General features: G+C 50.2%; 5 protein-coding genes across 5 annotated transcripts; 2 read left to right on the plus strand and 3 right to left on the minus strand.

Moving 5' to 3' along the window:
• Positions 1–302: 302 nt before the first annotated feature.
• On the plus strand, positions 303–585 carry HETIRDRAFT_164197 (uncharacterized protein; the record flags this gene model as incomplete). The annotated part of the gene is made up of 2 exons (XM_009551915.1): positions 303–475; positions 525–585. The coding sequence occupies 2 exons, from the start codon at positions 303–305 to the stop codon at positions 583–585; spliced, it is 234 nt and encodes a 77-aa protein (XP_009550210.1).
• A 4,282-nt stretch (positions 586–4,867) lies between these two features.
• Positions 4,868–5,557, plus strand: HETIRDRAFT_242372 (uncharacterized protein; the record flags this gene model as incomplete). The annotated part of the gene is made up of 3 exons (XM_009551916.1): positions 4,868–5,034; positions 5,088–5,289; positions 5,360–5,557. Coding segments are annotated over 3 exons (567 nt in total), but the record flags the coding sequence as incomplete, so codon positions are not given.
• Positions 5,558–6,252: 695 nt separating this feature from the next.
• On the minus strand, positions 6,253–7,099 carry HETIRDRAFT_326066 (uncharacterized protein; the record flags this gene model as incomplete). The annotated part of the gene is made up of 4 exons (XM_009551917.1): positions 6,253–6,483; positions 6,537–6,698; positions 6,761–6,887; positions 6,963–7,099. 4 exons carry the CDS (start codon positions 7,097–7,099, stop codon positions 6,253–6,255), a joined length of 657 nt encoding a protein of 218 aa, XP_009550212.1.
• A 640-nt stretch (positions 7,100–7,739) lies between these two features.
• On the minus strand, positions 7,740–11,208 carry HETIRDRAFT_157483 (uncharacterized protein). The gene is made up of 16 exons (XM_009551918.1): positions 11,003–11,208; positions 10,823–10,913; positions 10,646–10,744; positions 10,462–10,572; positions 10,247–10,350; positions 10,078–10,190; positions 9,973–10,025; positions 9,805–9,903; positions 9,611–9,744; positions 9,495–9,547; positions 9,142–9,443; positions 8,835–9,073; positions 8,670–8,774; positions 8,536–8,613; positions 7,841–8,364; positions 7,740–7,771 (listed from the first exon to the last, which is right to left on the minus strand). The coding sequence occupies exons 1-15, from the start codon at positions 11,155–11,157 to the stop codon at positions 7,911–7,913; spliced, it is 2,190 nt and encodes a 729-aa protein (XP_009550213.1). The 5' UTR covers positions 11,158–11,208; the 3' UTR covers positions 7,740–7,771; positions 7,841–7,910.
• A 990-nt stretch (positions 11,209–12,198) lies between these two features.
• On the minus strand, positions 12,199–12,695 carry HETIRDRAFT_325763 (uncharacterized protein; the record flags this gene model as incomplete). The annotated part of the gene is made up of 3 exons (XM_009551919.1): positions 12,199–12,339; positions 12,409–12,554; positions 12,614–12,695. The coding sequence occupies 3 exons, from the start codon at positions 12,693–12,695 to the stop codon at positions 12,199–12,201; spliced, it is 369 nt and encodes a 122-aa protein (XP_009550214.1).
• Positions 12,696–13,869: the final 1,174 nt, after the last annotated feature.

The following is a 13,869-nucleotide window of genomic DNA, read 5'->3' on the forward strand; positions in this document are numbered from 1 at the left end:
GCTCTATCGATATCGACTGACCAACTCCCACATCTAAGCTCTGCTCAGCATCCAGCCAAGGTAGGATATTCCATCTCTGACGATTTTGGAAGTTTGAAGTTTAAACTCAGGCTAACTCTTCGTAGTACGTTGCAGAACATGCAGACGTCACTGACCCTATGCTCTATAAGGCTACTTCAACTCGACTGAACCACCGATGTTCGTGAACTCATGGAGAAGCGCTCACAAAAGCTAACTGCGGGGTATTACTTAGTATGACAACCTCCAGAAGCACTTGAGGCATCAGCACGCTATTCGACATTATGCGAGTATCTATCAAGCAGCCGCCATTCTCGGGTGCTCTTGCCAAACAACTCGGCTTTGATTTTCTTGCTGTTACTTACTGTTACATGGCTCTCCTTTGGCTCGAGAATCAGTTTAACTCAAAACTCGGCGTCGCACTTGTCAGGTGCTATTTCTTCGGTTCTACTTTGCGGTGAGTACGTCCTTCTCGTTCGAGTACCTTACATTTATAAATTATGAAGGCGAACATATTTCTCAGGACAATCTTGTTGCTCCAGTGACCGTATCTGTAGTCGCCTATAATCGATGAAGTTCACGCGTTTTGACAAGTTGTCTGGATATGCAACAAGTATGCCCTGAATGGAAGCTCTCCTCAAGAACTAATCAGGACAGATGCAACAATCACTTGTGAGGTTGAGGAGTAGGAGCGGGTAGGGGTCGATTGAACACCTCTCCAATCTGCATGGGCTGGTTTGTCTGCTCCCTTTTCGAATCGTTTCCAAATCCAGGACTGACCATCCTCCCAGCGAACTTATCAGACGCCCGAAGACCTTCATTGCTCAACGGTTGCAAAAGTCCCTGCAGCCTTACCTACAACCTCTCGGTTCTGTCCCTAACCACGCGTGTAGCCAGACCAAATCTATCACATATATGAGGTACGCCATCGGCAGTAGTCAAGTGCAACCCCGGCTTATTGTTCTATCTTGAACGGGCTTCCTCTTTGACCTTGACAGCGCCCAATTTGGTAAGCCCAATTTTTTGCGGAATTCTTCCAGCATATTGCACCCGCAAGATCCTGCTTTCTTTTTGACCTTATCTCAAATATTGTAAAACAATCGACCTGTCGAGCGGACACATCGAATAGTAGACTCAGAGGGCTTCGAGTCTTTCTAACGACCTGAAATTCCACATCACGGTGTGAAAACGTGAACCACAAGCTCAAATCTTGTGATAGCAGTTTGAAGCCTTGCCTAATTAGCCAATGCCGTACGAGCTGTCTTCATGACCTTTCGAGACCGTTGATGGTGGCACGAGTTGAGATTTCCCTCAAACAGATACCCCGACTTGCCCACCCGTCTCTGACCACTCTATAGATCTAATTGATCTCATACATCCAGCACTACCATGCTCTCGGCCTATTCGCCTTTCTCGGGTACCCTCAGAACGGTGGCCCAATTTGATGAGCACACGACCTCATATTCCGAGTCGCATTCCATCGGTATCACATCCCCAAGGCTGCGCCCCCCATACCTTCAGTAAGTCTTCAAATACCCAAGACCGCCAGACGCACACAATGCAATATGAGTTAAACTATCTCGACTGTTGCCATGCCACAGAAACGGATCGCCGCGATCTTAAAAGACTTCTTGCGTTTTGGGACTAGTAATAGGTGTGCGTGCCCGAGTGTTCTGCTAGTTCACCCAACGGCTTCTCCGCATAGTTCATAAATGTGCCTCAGACTCTTTAACTGTTTACCCATGATGGTATGCTCAGTGTTTCCTAACATACAGGGTCGCTCTCGGTTAGCTCAGCACCTGGTTCGCCGTTCTACAGCTTCCCGCATCCTCGAGTTCATTGTTCCTAAATCCAGGCAAATATCCGGGTGGCCCACATGCCCGCAGTTCAAGCATCAAAGCCGCGTTTCAGGCTCATCGGCCCCTTCCGTCCTTCCGTGCTACCCAGAAAAACCCGATGCCAGTGTTGCAAGGTACATCTCATAGATCGCCAGAATCGGAAGCGCCTGAAGTCCGAAGCTTGAGGCTCCAATCTCGTAGTGCGATGTTTCGTCACCGCCGGAAAGGTGAATAACAGCATATGGAGTTCGGACTTCATATTACGACTGCCTCCCTCTCATCGTATGCTCAAGAATGAGAGAAGGCCGGTATGACCACTATTTTTACGGCAAATCAGAAGGCGCCAGCCCCAGATTCGACTCCCTCGTAATAGAGATGCCTTGTAAATACGGCATTATGTGTGGACTTGTCGTATTCTAATATCCTCTGGCCCGCAGTCGTTGAACGCAATCTTGGCAGACTGGTAGTCGTTAGCGGACCAGCGGCGGCCGAAAGAGATGGACAAGTGCTCTTTATGGGAGGCGTAGGCCCGAGTCGGACCGCTTGTGTGTGGATAGGTGTCGGGATCCGGAGGAAAATCATCTGAGCTGGATAACATGCCATCGTCATGTTGGACGAATTGTGGCACCCTCATAATCACTGAAGACGGCCACACGACCGCTTTGTGCCACGGATATCAAAATCTTATGGGCCCCAGTAATTCACCACAGTGACTGGAACGACTTTGATGACGGTGATCAACTTGTGCCAGACGCTATATTGTCCAGTGAGACCTTGGGGCATATCATTCGGACTGACAAGTGACTGACACCACTTGAGCTTTCCCGTAGCGAGAGGATTTCCATCAGCTTATTGATTAATGCAAGCGAGCAGTTTCATGTTTGCGGGTGACGAAAACGAACTCAGCGCTGAGAAAGATGGGGTGTTGGAAATAAGAATCATTATCGCTAACATACTCAGAACCTTACAAATGCAAAGTTCCAGATCTGTATCTTGGACATGGACGAACGGCGAGCTACAGATAGTCGGTTTCAGGGTGAGAGCTTCTTCGAGCAGTAATATCCATGTTGGTCGCAAAGATGAGGCAAATATAGCCAGCTTCTTGTGCTTTCCGAAGCAAGGAGGGACGGCACGGGCCGTGAAGCATTCGTTCCGAGATGCCCTTCACTATGCCTTCCTAAGTGATCTCACACTGTCAGTCGAGCATCCCAGTGACGCCGCCCATGGTACCGACAGTATGCCTTCGCGAAGGGTCAAAGGGGTACTTGTATAAGACTGCTCACCTTTATACAAAGTGAGCCCACGTCGGTCAGACCAAAAAGTGGATATTAGAATAGTGTTGAGCTTGCCCGCCTCTTATAACTTCACCTACCTCGCAGACGGGTGGCATGTGCTCATTCAATGTAGAAGCGTCTGCACACATGATTCATGGCGCTTTACAAATTGCTCGTTGAGGAACAAGGGGAACTCCCTGATCTTGCCCACTAGCTTTTGGATGGCGAGGAGACCCCTGTACTGCGAGGAGAAACGTAAGTAGCAACCCCCATTCGCCAGTACGGCTCCGGTGGGCCCTAGGCGTTTGCTCGCATCTTCGCGACGTCCGACAGCCTCCGACAGCCCTACGAGTCGGCAACCACTGATTGATTTAATTAACGGCTCCCGAATCCTTGGAGTAAAGCACTGTCAGAAGAATGTGCGTGTACCTGGTTATGTCGAGACAGATACGATATGTCATCTTCTCATTGACGCTCGCACCGATAGAAGGGTATTGATCCGTGGGCTCGTCAGGTAAAGTTTTTTGGATAAAAGAAAACATGTCAGTGACGCCGCGAATTGAAATTTGTGCTGAAATCTCGTGTGAATGGCCACAAATATGAAGATGGCTCTATTATACACAGACATATAACCCCATCGTACAATCCTGGAGGGGGTGTTGATCGGGAGTTCCGGCGTAGACAAGCATGACGAGTGGTCGTGAAGGCAGACGGAATAGGGAGTGAGAGCTTGAGAACAAGTAAATAGGAGGACGTTGGGTGAAGCGGGATTGAAGTTGCTTGGCACATGGATAGGAACTATCGTCTTGACGATGCTCGCTGCGCTCGCCTTGAAAGGGACAGTGTGACGACGCTGACAATGTCGAGCAGGATCGGCGTCTGCTCGGGAGAAAAGTGCCGTTTGTTCTGCCCGATGTGCCCAATCTTGACTCAGAGCGTCACGGACTTCCCGGCTTTTGCGCACGTGAACAACCCCTTCGTCCAAGCCGTGAGCGACCGCTGCGGGAGCTACGCTGGGGACTGCACGCCACGATGTAGCAGGCGGCCATAAGAAAGTACTCCGGTGGGGCGCGTCTTCGATGTTCTATGTGGCCGGCGCTCACGGTCGCTTGCCGTAATTCATCTTCCTTGTCTGTACGCTATCACTGACGCAATCATCAGCACATCTATGCGGAGACTCGGGTAGGGCGTCCTGGAGACGGGGCCCACGCCTCTCTTTTCTCTGTTGTCGAGGTCAACCGCCCACGTCCCGACATTCAACCGGATTCGATCTGTCAGGCACGCCCAGATCGTCTCTGACCAGCTCACTCTCTCATACCTACCACATCCAAATCTTCACCGCATCGTCCGCAGTAAGCTGCAGGCTCCAGTCCTGGTCTATGCCACTCCCTCTGGCGCTTTATACAAGGCGTCAGTGCCTTGATCGATTCGAATTTCTTCATAGATTGCATGGACGCCTGGTCCGGTGCAGCGCGGGACGTACATGGGACAGCGAAATCTTCAGATCCCCCCTCCTTACCCACGGACCCAAAATTTGACTTTGATAGCTTGCTTCTCCATTATGGGTCGCCCCAGCATGCCCGAGCATCTGGATGCTTCAGCATCGACTCGGCACATCCCTGATACCCTAGATAATCGCCCACGCATAAGTACCCCCACGTATTATGTACACCAGCCATCCCTCATCCCGTTAAAGAGGTGCCTAGCATGCCTGCGATTCTCTCCTCCAAAGCGATGGTATTCCGCCAACCCACACATCTCGAGGCGTTCATTCCCCCGCCGGCAGAACAAGTTCCCCAGTCCAGGTCGTGGTCGGGCTCTCTCACCCTAACCCACCTCACCACTTCGCGGGGCAACTCCTTCGAAGATGTATTTGTGACTGCTGCCGAAACTGACGGCGACAAGTGAGTCCACGCATCAGACCCTGCGATCGTCAATACTGACATCCGTATTGAAGCCGAATGGATCTTTGGCCCTCACACCTATACGTCTACCTGAGCCAGCGCCGCGCCACTCTACACGACGTCTCTGATTGGGTTAGACGAAACAATCCACCCGTCTGCGCTTTCATGCCCGACAGGCTTTCGGACCCGGCAGCCAACTTGGCCAACTCGGCAAGGTTCACAACATTCTCTCGGCTTTTGTACGACAACCAAATGGTGAGATCCGCCCATCCCGATCATTGTTGGCTGACTACCTACTCACCCTCTACTCATCCTCGCTCGGCAGGTCGCTTTTGCGCCCTGGAATGCCCCAGACAGGCTTCCGGGTGCGGGCGTCATGATATACCCCACACCGTCATCAAGCTCGCTCCTTGTGGGCGCTCTCTTTTTATCCGGAAACTTTCCCGATTTTGTCACCTACTCCCAACAGGGACCCCCCACTCGTTCACACCCCCAGCACCCTCAGCATCGACAATCCCCATACGGCCAGCCAGCTGGTGAGGCGTCGACGTATGGCTCCTCAGACTCCGCAGGCCTTCCTTCCACTTCCCATCGTCTCCACTCATATCAAGGCCCCGCCGATCAGGTGACCACATGGCCATACGCCACTTCGTCTCCGTCTTCGTCTTCATCTTCGCCATGGTCCACTTCCAAACACCCGGATGGTTCGGGTTATTCGGCCTGCTACAATGCGGCGGGTTATACCGGTTAGACAATAAACAAAACAGATGCGTTCTTGTTACTTGCACAGGATTCGCATCGACTAGGGCGACCACCACGCTCGACACTCCTCCGCGACCTCGATGATCGACTACGGCGTGATAAAACTGTCGTCCAGGGACGGCCCCGATACCCACTGATACCCATTCTTATATCCTTCAATCTCTAAATTTGCAGTTTGCATTTCGTTTCCGCTATCCTTTCGTTCTATTCTGATCTCACTGTATCGTTACCTAGACAAGTCCATGTCCGTATACTAGATACAGGACCAACGCCATCCGTGTAGCCAGGACCGTCCCTTCACGTCTGTGTATGTATCATTACAATCCGTTCTCTGCCTCCGACGTCGCACCTCTTACGCTCACTCTATGGCACCCCGATACTGTGATCGGTGGCCTCCCTCACTCGCTCGAATTCCTTCCTTCTGATACCCTCTTATCATGTTGAAGCAATCGTCCATCACTTTCTTGTTGATACTGCCTCGGTAGAAATGCCAAGCCCAGAGCATAAAGTGACCAGAAGACCTGTGAGATGGAACACGAAAATCATCACAGTCAGTTCTGACCACACTTTGATAAGATCATGGTGACGCACAATTATGAGCGCTAGCCATGCATGCTTCGCGGATTCAGGAACGGGATGTAGGTTCCCAGTCGAGAACACCCACTCCGTATATAAACCGTAATGGACCTGAGCAATCGGCATACGTCATCATCATCTCCCTATGACGTTGATGGATATACCTGGTACGCCGCGAGAGCGAGTATGATCAAGCCAAATATGGCGTGGAAGTAATTCTGTGGGGGTCGATGCCCCACGAATAAGAAGGGTACGCGGAAGAAATGAATGAACATGCCCAGGAGGAGCTGGATACAATACAAGATCAGGAGCGTGAGTCCAATTCTCTGCGACCACACGATCCAAGTCAGAATATAATAATCAAATAGACCGTAGCTTGAAGACGCACCTTGTGTGGATCATTGAAATGCCCCCCCGTAAACCCTTCATTCGTCGTCTTGTACCCTAGAGCCCAACCCGCGAAGATCACAGGGCCAGCGACGACGAAATTGGTCAACCAGTGGCCAAACCACCAGCTTTCGGGGCAGACGCGGCACAGAGAGTGGAGGCGGATTAGAAGATACTACAATTCCAATCGTAGGCGTACTCACCCATTCGTGACTGTCCGCAAATATCGTGCAGTAAGGCTGCCGAGGGGAAGCAAAATCAAAAACCCGATGGAGCAAAGCAGTGCATGATTCCTTGCATCCTTCTCGACTTGCGAGAGCGGCAGGACAAAGTTGGACATGTGTGTAAATCGACGTGAATGGCGGTATGGCTGTAAGCACCACCTCGAAGGAACAGGAAAAGAAAGCTGAAACGTGTCTTGAAGCTGCCAGGCTTATATACAACGATGGACACACGCGCGATCATTTCCCATGCGGAAACGCGTCAGCCAACATGGAAGCAGCGATTCAGGCTGCCAGTTGTGCTCTGTCGGTATGACCAGTTCTGATGCAGAGCATCGATTGGACAACGAAACCCGCGCCTGACGTGCGAATGACTGCGGATACCGTTCAAGGAAGAGGTTTCACAGACATTCGGGCTTCGACTCCCACCATTACATCCGTACGGACATATTTGTGTCACTGAGACACTATCAAGACGAACATCGTGCATTATAGAACCTGGTTAGATGTTTTTCAGTAGTGCCATCCAGAGCACCCCTCCTGCGTGTTACGGCATGTACTTTACCAAGGCTGCTCAGCGCTTAGCGCTCGATTCAGCGCCAAAATGGTACTGCACCTGGACGGAACAGAAAAGGAGGGGCTTCTGTTGATTCCGCTGATGCGTCAGAGATTAGGAACCATAAGAAAGTTGACATCCTGATCCTATTCAAAGGCCAAGGCAACGTGGGGATCGCAGACACACATTCGCGCACCAATGAAGAATATTCAACTTGGAGTTGTCATTTTAAAGCCTGCACACAACACAGAAGATAGCAATTAAACATAGCGACGAACAAAACATAAAGAAAATCCACACATACGAGACACATGAAATGCTTGTCCTGATCACAACTCAAATATGGATACCTTTCTCACAAGCGCAGCTGCAGCCTACTCAACATCACTGCCTCCAACAGTCTCCTGACTCCTGTTCTTTCGTTGTTTCTTCATCGGTGTCTCCATGTCCACGCCGTCCTGATCATCTGCGCCCCGCTTGCTTGAATTATCAGTAACCTCGCTGCCGAATCGATGTTTCATCATTCGTTTGAACCTTCCGAGCTCGACCTCTCGTTGTTCCAACAAACTCTCCACTGTCTCCTCATCCTCGCTTTCTTTGGCTACCTCCGGAACGAAATCCAGCACCACGAAGCCTGCTTCTCCTTCCTCTTCGTCGGGCACCTCGATAACGGTCTCCATTTCACTCACTGCCCTCTGTTCATACACTGCTTGCACTCCCTTCGCTTTGCCCTCCTTGCCCTTCTTCTTCGTCTTCGTCTTCCTGGGCTTCTTCGGTGATGGCTTGAACTCCTTTCCGTTCTTGATAGCCCATTCGATCTCGATGATCCTGTTTGTCGGTCGAGTTGCATCACACGCATCACGGCACACACAGCGCAACGCGACACGAGTACGCGAACGCGCCATAGCAGAAAAAAAAACAAAGGAGTGTGGTAGTCAGAATTAATGTCGATGGTATGTAAGTCTATACAAAAAGACTTCAATGAGGAAGAGTATCCACCTCTCTTTCAATTTGATGTTGTCGGGAACGTACGACTCCGCTTTGCGATACAAGTCGAGAGCGACGTGCAGATCACCCCTGTAGGAAGTATATCAGTCGTTGGTCCTTGAACAAGAAAGGCATAGAAGTCTGACTTCTCAGAATGGGCTCGGGCAAGAGCGACATATGCTCGTCCTGTCTTCTTCCGAGAGATGGGCGACATTCCTCCAGCCATTGCAACCTCTTTACTGCCGCGTTCGCTGGAATGAAGTAAGTAGTTGACCTTCAAGGACGCGTGGTTGGTTTATCAGCCTACTCACTATTTCTTCTCTAGGTCGTGAAGCCGCTGTCTGAGCTCATTGTCAAGGTCTTGATGTCGCCTAAGGATAGGAGACAGCAGCCCTGACGGGATATTGTCCTGCTCTCTCGGTGACGAAGAGGCTTGAGCCTGGAGGGCCTGAGACTGAAGCTCCTTCACACGCTGTTCCTCCTCCTTCAACCGCTCCTTCTCGCGTTCCTCCATTCGTCTAGCCACTTCTGCTTCCACGGCCTTTGATATCTACAACAATTTAGATGAACATCAGTGCGATAAACTTTATCCGGGTTCATATTGCTTGCATGACTTACCCGCTCGTCAATTTCTTTGTCCGTGAGCTGCAAGCTAGTCCTATTGTTGTGGACGCTTCCGACACTATTCTCCATACGCTGATGGGAGGTCGGATATGGTGCAGCAGAGCCAGCTATCCCAAATGAGGAAACGCGTGGGACACGAGAGGGGCCCGCGAGGCTAGGCACAAGAGATTGTCGACGGCCACCAATCATTGAAGGTCGAGGCACGACAGCAACAGGAGCGGGTAGCACAGCGGCTTTCTGTACTTGCGGAGGCTGCTGAACGGCGGCAAAATGAGGTTTAGGCATTGGTCTGTTGTCTGTTGAACATAAGTCAGTCTTGAACATCCAGGGGTGTTTTAGCCGCTTGCCTCGCTCATTGATGACAGGTTTGTTCTCGATGTTCTTTGTCCGAACAGCGAAACTATTAACCGTGACATGTCAGCTTTTTGTGGATTCTGCAGAAGAACGTTAAATCATTGATTACTTCAAAGTGTTGAGAGTATCCTGTCTGAACTTGATACCGGGTGCTAGATTGCATATGAGCAAACCAACGGACTCGCCACCAAGGGCGTCTTGCAAGATTCTCGTTAATTTGGAATTCCGGTAGGGTATACGCGACTGCGAAGTGATAACGGTGAAACATTTAGGTATAAGATGTCATGATTGAAGAACACTCACGGCTCCTTGATTCAGAGAATGAACAACCTGACCGAGGACACTGAGCGATTTGTTGATCGCTGCGGACTCAGCCATTCGAGAGGGATCGTTGCCAGTCAACTGTATCAGTGAAAAAGAAAAAGAAAATATTCAAATGGTGTCCGAATCGGTTATAGGAAAAAAACATGCCTTATTATTTTCTGATCCTGCCAAATCAACCAAATTGATCTTCCCCGTAAGAGCTGTAGATAGGAGTCATGTCACATCATCTGGACAATATAGTGCTTTACACACTCTTGTTCTCTTGTACATCCAACATGCTGATCTCCAGCGTTACAATAGCGTGAGATCGAGAGGATGCCCTGTTTAGGAGCGTTGATCCGACAGATCGCTGCTTATTGGCTTGACTGTCGTGGAATCAGCGATTTGAAGGCAAGGAAATAGGGAGACGATGTAGACTGACGTATAGATCGAGTCAAACTCTTCAAATGTGCGGATAGGAACAGAAGAGAGGTTAGCAACAAAAACCTTGCCGACGTCATTCTCTCTAACTGGTAATTTCGGTGCCTGCACAGATCATAGCAAACGATTCTAGTTAGCTTTGAAAGTCGGTACAAGTGCCAATGGACATACTATGCCCTAATGACTGTAAATTGAGGAGAAAGTAAAAGAACATACCATTTCTCGATCGACTAGCAAATCATAAACCTCATCCTTATATATTTCCATGTATGAGGCAGAGATAGAGACTTGAAACTGTCGAATGCTGGGGATGCGGGCGAAGATTGCCTATACGTGGCTTAGTTGAAGACGAGAACATCCCTTGACAGACGGGTAGGGATCAGAACCATAGGAGACGTACTTGTACAGCTCTTGGAATCACACCAGGCTGGGATTTTGTCCCCTGCATTGTATGAGTTTTCCCTGACGATGTGACGCCATATGCGAAAATCGTTACGGTCTAAGTGTGAATAAGCATGTCAAGGAGGAGTGGCTTATAGGATACGCTCGTGGCCGAGATTATAGATTCTATGCTCACCACGCCGCTGTAAACAACATCAATCAAGGGCTCTACATCTGCTTGGAATATATCCTCCTGTGTTGAAGTTTGGTCGTAACAAGAAGTGAACCTGGCGCCAGACGAGCAGAAGCCATTAGCCCGATCAACTAATGGGACAACAGTAGGCCACAGTATTCAGGATGCGCTGCAGATACATACGGAAACTTGAAGACCTGAGAAATATCTCTCGGATTGGTGACGCAAATGGATGAAGGCCCGTCATCTTCGGCATGAACAACGCGAACGCCTTCGTCATCGAGTTCACCCTTGATTCTGGGTCTCAGGCGCGCCGCAATCTTGACCTTCTGCGACATGGGTACTACCTATATTGGTCGCCTTGAAAAGAGCGTGGTGGAGGATAAGTTAAACTTGAAGCACTGCAACTGATCGTTCGAACCAGGAAAGCCGTTGCGACCAACCATTGTCCACACGTGAGAATCATGTGATCGCGGTATCCCTCGGTTCTCGTCCTCGAGCTGTCTCGAGAGATATCCTTCTATTGATTCACAAAATGATCATTGGAGACACCGAGATTTCCTGAGACATCCTTTCAGGCCACAGTTCGGCAGCCAACCATAGTAAAAACACAGCGGAATAAACTCCAGGCACTCTGTTCATTCTGTCATCTGGAAATTTATACGATACAAAGACTCATCAGCCTGTTATACATAGTGTGCGCCGTGGATCGCCTCAATCGCAATGGGAATTGTCGACCTCGTGGGCTACAATCTGGCCTCGTATCGATGCTCTTGTGTGGGGTCAGATTCTGGGCGAAGTTCACGACGGGAAAAGGCGGTAAACCCTCTGGGCTGAACGCAAGCTCACGACATGCCCGTTCCCAATGCCCCTCGAGGCCTTCTCCGCGCTGCCCTCATGCGTCATCAAAGGTAGCCGCGCCAGATTTTCGCCGTCGGCGAGCCTGATGGCTGGCCTCCCTGCGTCCGCGACATGCCGCTCGACAGAATGGACTGAAGGCCGACCAGAAGCACCCTGCCTCGGAGACTTACTGATGTTGGGGGAGACAAACCGGAGATAGGCGGAATGCAAGGTGGCAAGGTGTGGGTGTGGTCACTATCGAACTACCACTTACTCTTCAGGGCCTGTTGCATTCCATCCGTCCTTCTCTCAACTTCTGCGATTCCGCGCGAGCATCCTATGTTGCCTTGAGTTCGTAGTATAGCAGATTTGTCCTGCATGTCTTCTTAATTCTATGAATAAGCAGCTTACCTAGCGAAATCGAACGATTGATTTCTGTATGAGCTCAGCTAACTCTGAACCGAGAGAAAGCGATCATCAGAATTAGAGCAGGCATAGGGCGCAAACATAAGAACAGGAACCGGATCCTCGACGCCCTATCATGGGGTTTCTGGAGCATCTGTCCGCGGGGCCTTCGCGAAGTAATGCTCCCCCGTCAGACCACCCCTCGGAAGTTTGCCGAGAACCTCTCTCTTCTGTGCTGTCGTCAGCTTCACACTAAGGTCCACGTATGGCTTCAGCTACGTTTCCATCCACCGCAACAGAGCGCTTAGCTTCTAACCTAGCTAAGTATGATACAAAGCACTCACCAAAGAGTTGTTGATCTCCTCCACAGGGGGCGCAACGAAGAAGCGCACTTTCTCGTCGATAAGACGATACTTAGCCTTTCCGGCGACGACGTGTTTTCCTGGCGCGCCAGTACGATGACCACCAGGGAGGAACGCCTGTCGGGTGCCTAAAACGGGACGTATCATCTGAGTGAGAGCGTTTCACACAGAGTACCAACTAACACACCCTTGTAGAAGTCCTTGTTACCACGCTTTGGTGTCAGGGCACGTCGTGAAGCTTTCGAAAACCGGGCTAGCGTCGGGAACATGGTTGTTTTCGAGGAGTATGTGCCGAAGCCAGCAACAGGCGAAACATGTAGACACGTGATTTGTAATTTTAGTTCTCTTCGCGTCTTCTTGTCGTCGACCTATAAGCTGTATCTCTCAATCCAGCTCTATCCTCGGAGATTGGTTTCACCAAGGCTCTTTCGATCAACATACACCCATGGGCACTGTGCACTTTATGAGGAAACAATGCGCATGGCCGCTATCTCTGCGCTACTGTATCATGCTATAGCGAACGGATCTTACCATGAATGTCGTATGTATTCGTCTTTTGACACCTCACTATGACCCTGAGTTTCCAACGGGACTTTCCAGGTGAGCTTCAAAGTACGTGTACCCATGCTGTTGGGCCTCATGAGCCGACGTACCTCAGAAGTCCGTATGGGCGCCATCGCCTTTTTCTTCCAGGTATCTGCTATATCTACAGTATCTATCCAAGATAAACATGCTTCTCGTGCTTGAAGATACTTTGCACCTTGTGGAACAACACTTCTCGAATACCCACGACGTCCGACTTCACGCGTCACGAAGGCCGAGACGTCGACACGCCTTGTTCGGACTGCTCTTAGACTGAGATCATGAATCAAGAATTGTCACTGCGTCACGAGGAGGCATCCAACGAGCGCAAACACTGACGATCGGAGTTGCGTGGCGACCCGTCCGTATTGGTCGCTGAACTCAGTGTCATGCCGCATCTATCTATGTGTTCGGCTCTCACATCACCGTCTTTCAGCGCCTTTCCTGGCATGACTGACTTATCGAACCGTCGACCCTAGCGTGAAGGAGTCTCATGTGGTGCAGTCTTTCCTGCGATTGTTCTAAAATTGTCGTCAGTCAGTTCTTCCATCAGCTCTTCCATGCGCATCCATACGTTGTCCCATTTTATGCAATACCCTCGATGTCGACTGTTGACTGCAGCACATCTCAGACTGCTTGTTCTGAGACGGGTGTATGGTAGCATAGGCCCAGAAACAGTTGACACACGCGCACAATAGATACTTAAATGAGCATCACGCAAGGTGCATTCTACATGTGCCGCATGGTGAAACCCTCATTGGATGCATATGTGCATCCTGAAAATAAGTGCTGGTTACGCAAGTTCCATGCTAAAATACTGATATTTGTCTAGGCTATCAGGAACAAAGTCGATGTGAGACC

Source organism: Heterobasidion irregulare (assembly GCF_000320585.1).
Source record: "Heterobasidion irregulare TC 32-1 unplaced genomic scaffold scaffold_09, whole genome shotgun sequence".
Classification (NCBI taxonomy): Eukaryota; Fungi; Basidiomycota; class Agaricomycetes; order Russulales; family Bondarzewiaceae; genus Heterobasidion; species Heterobasidion irregulare.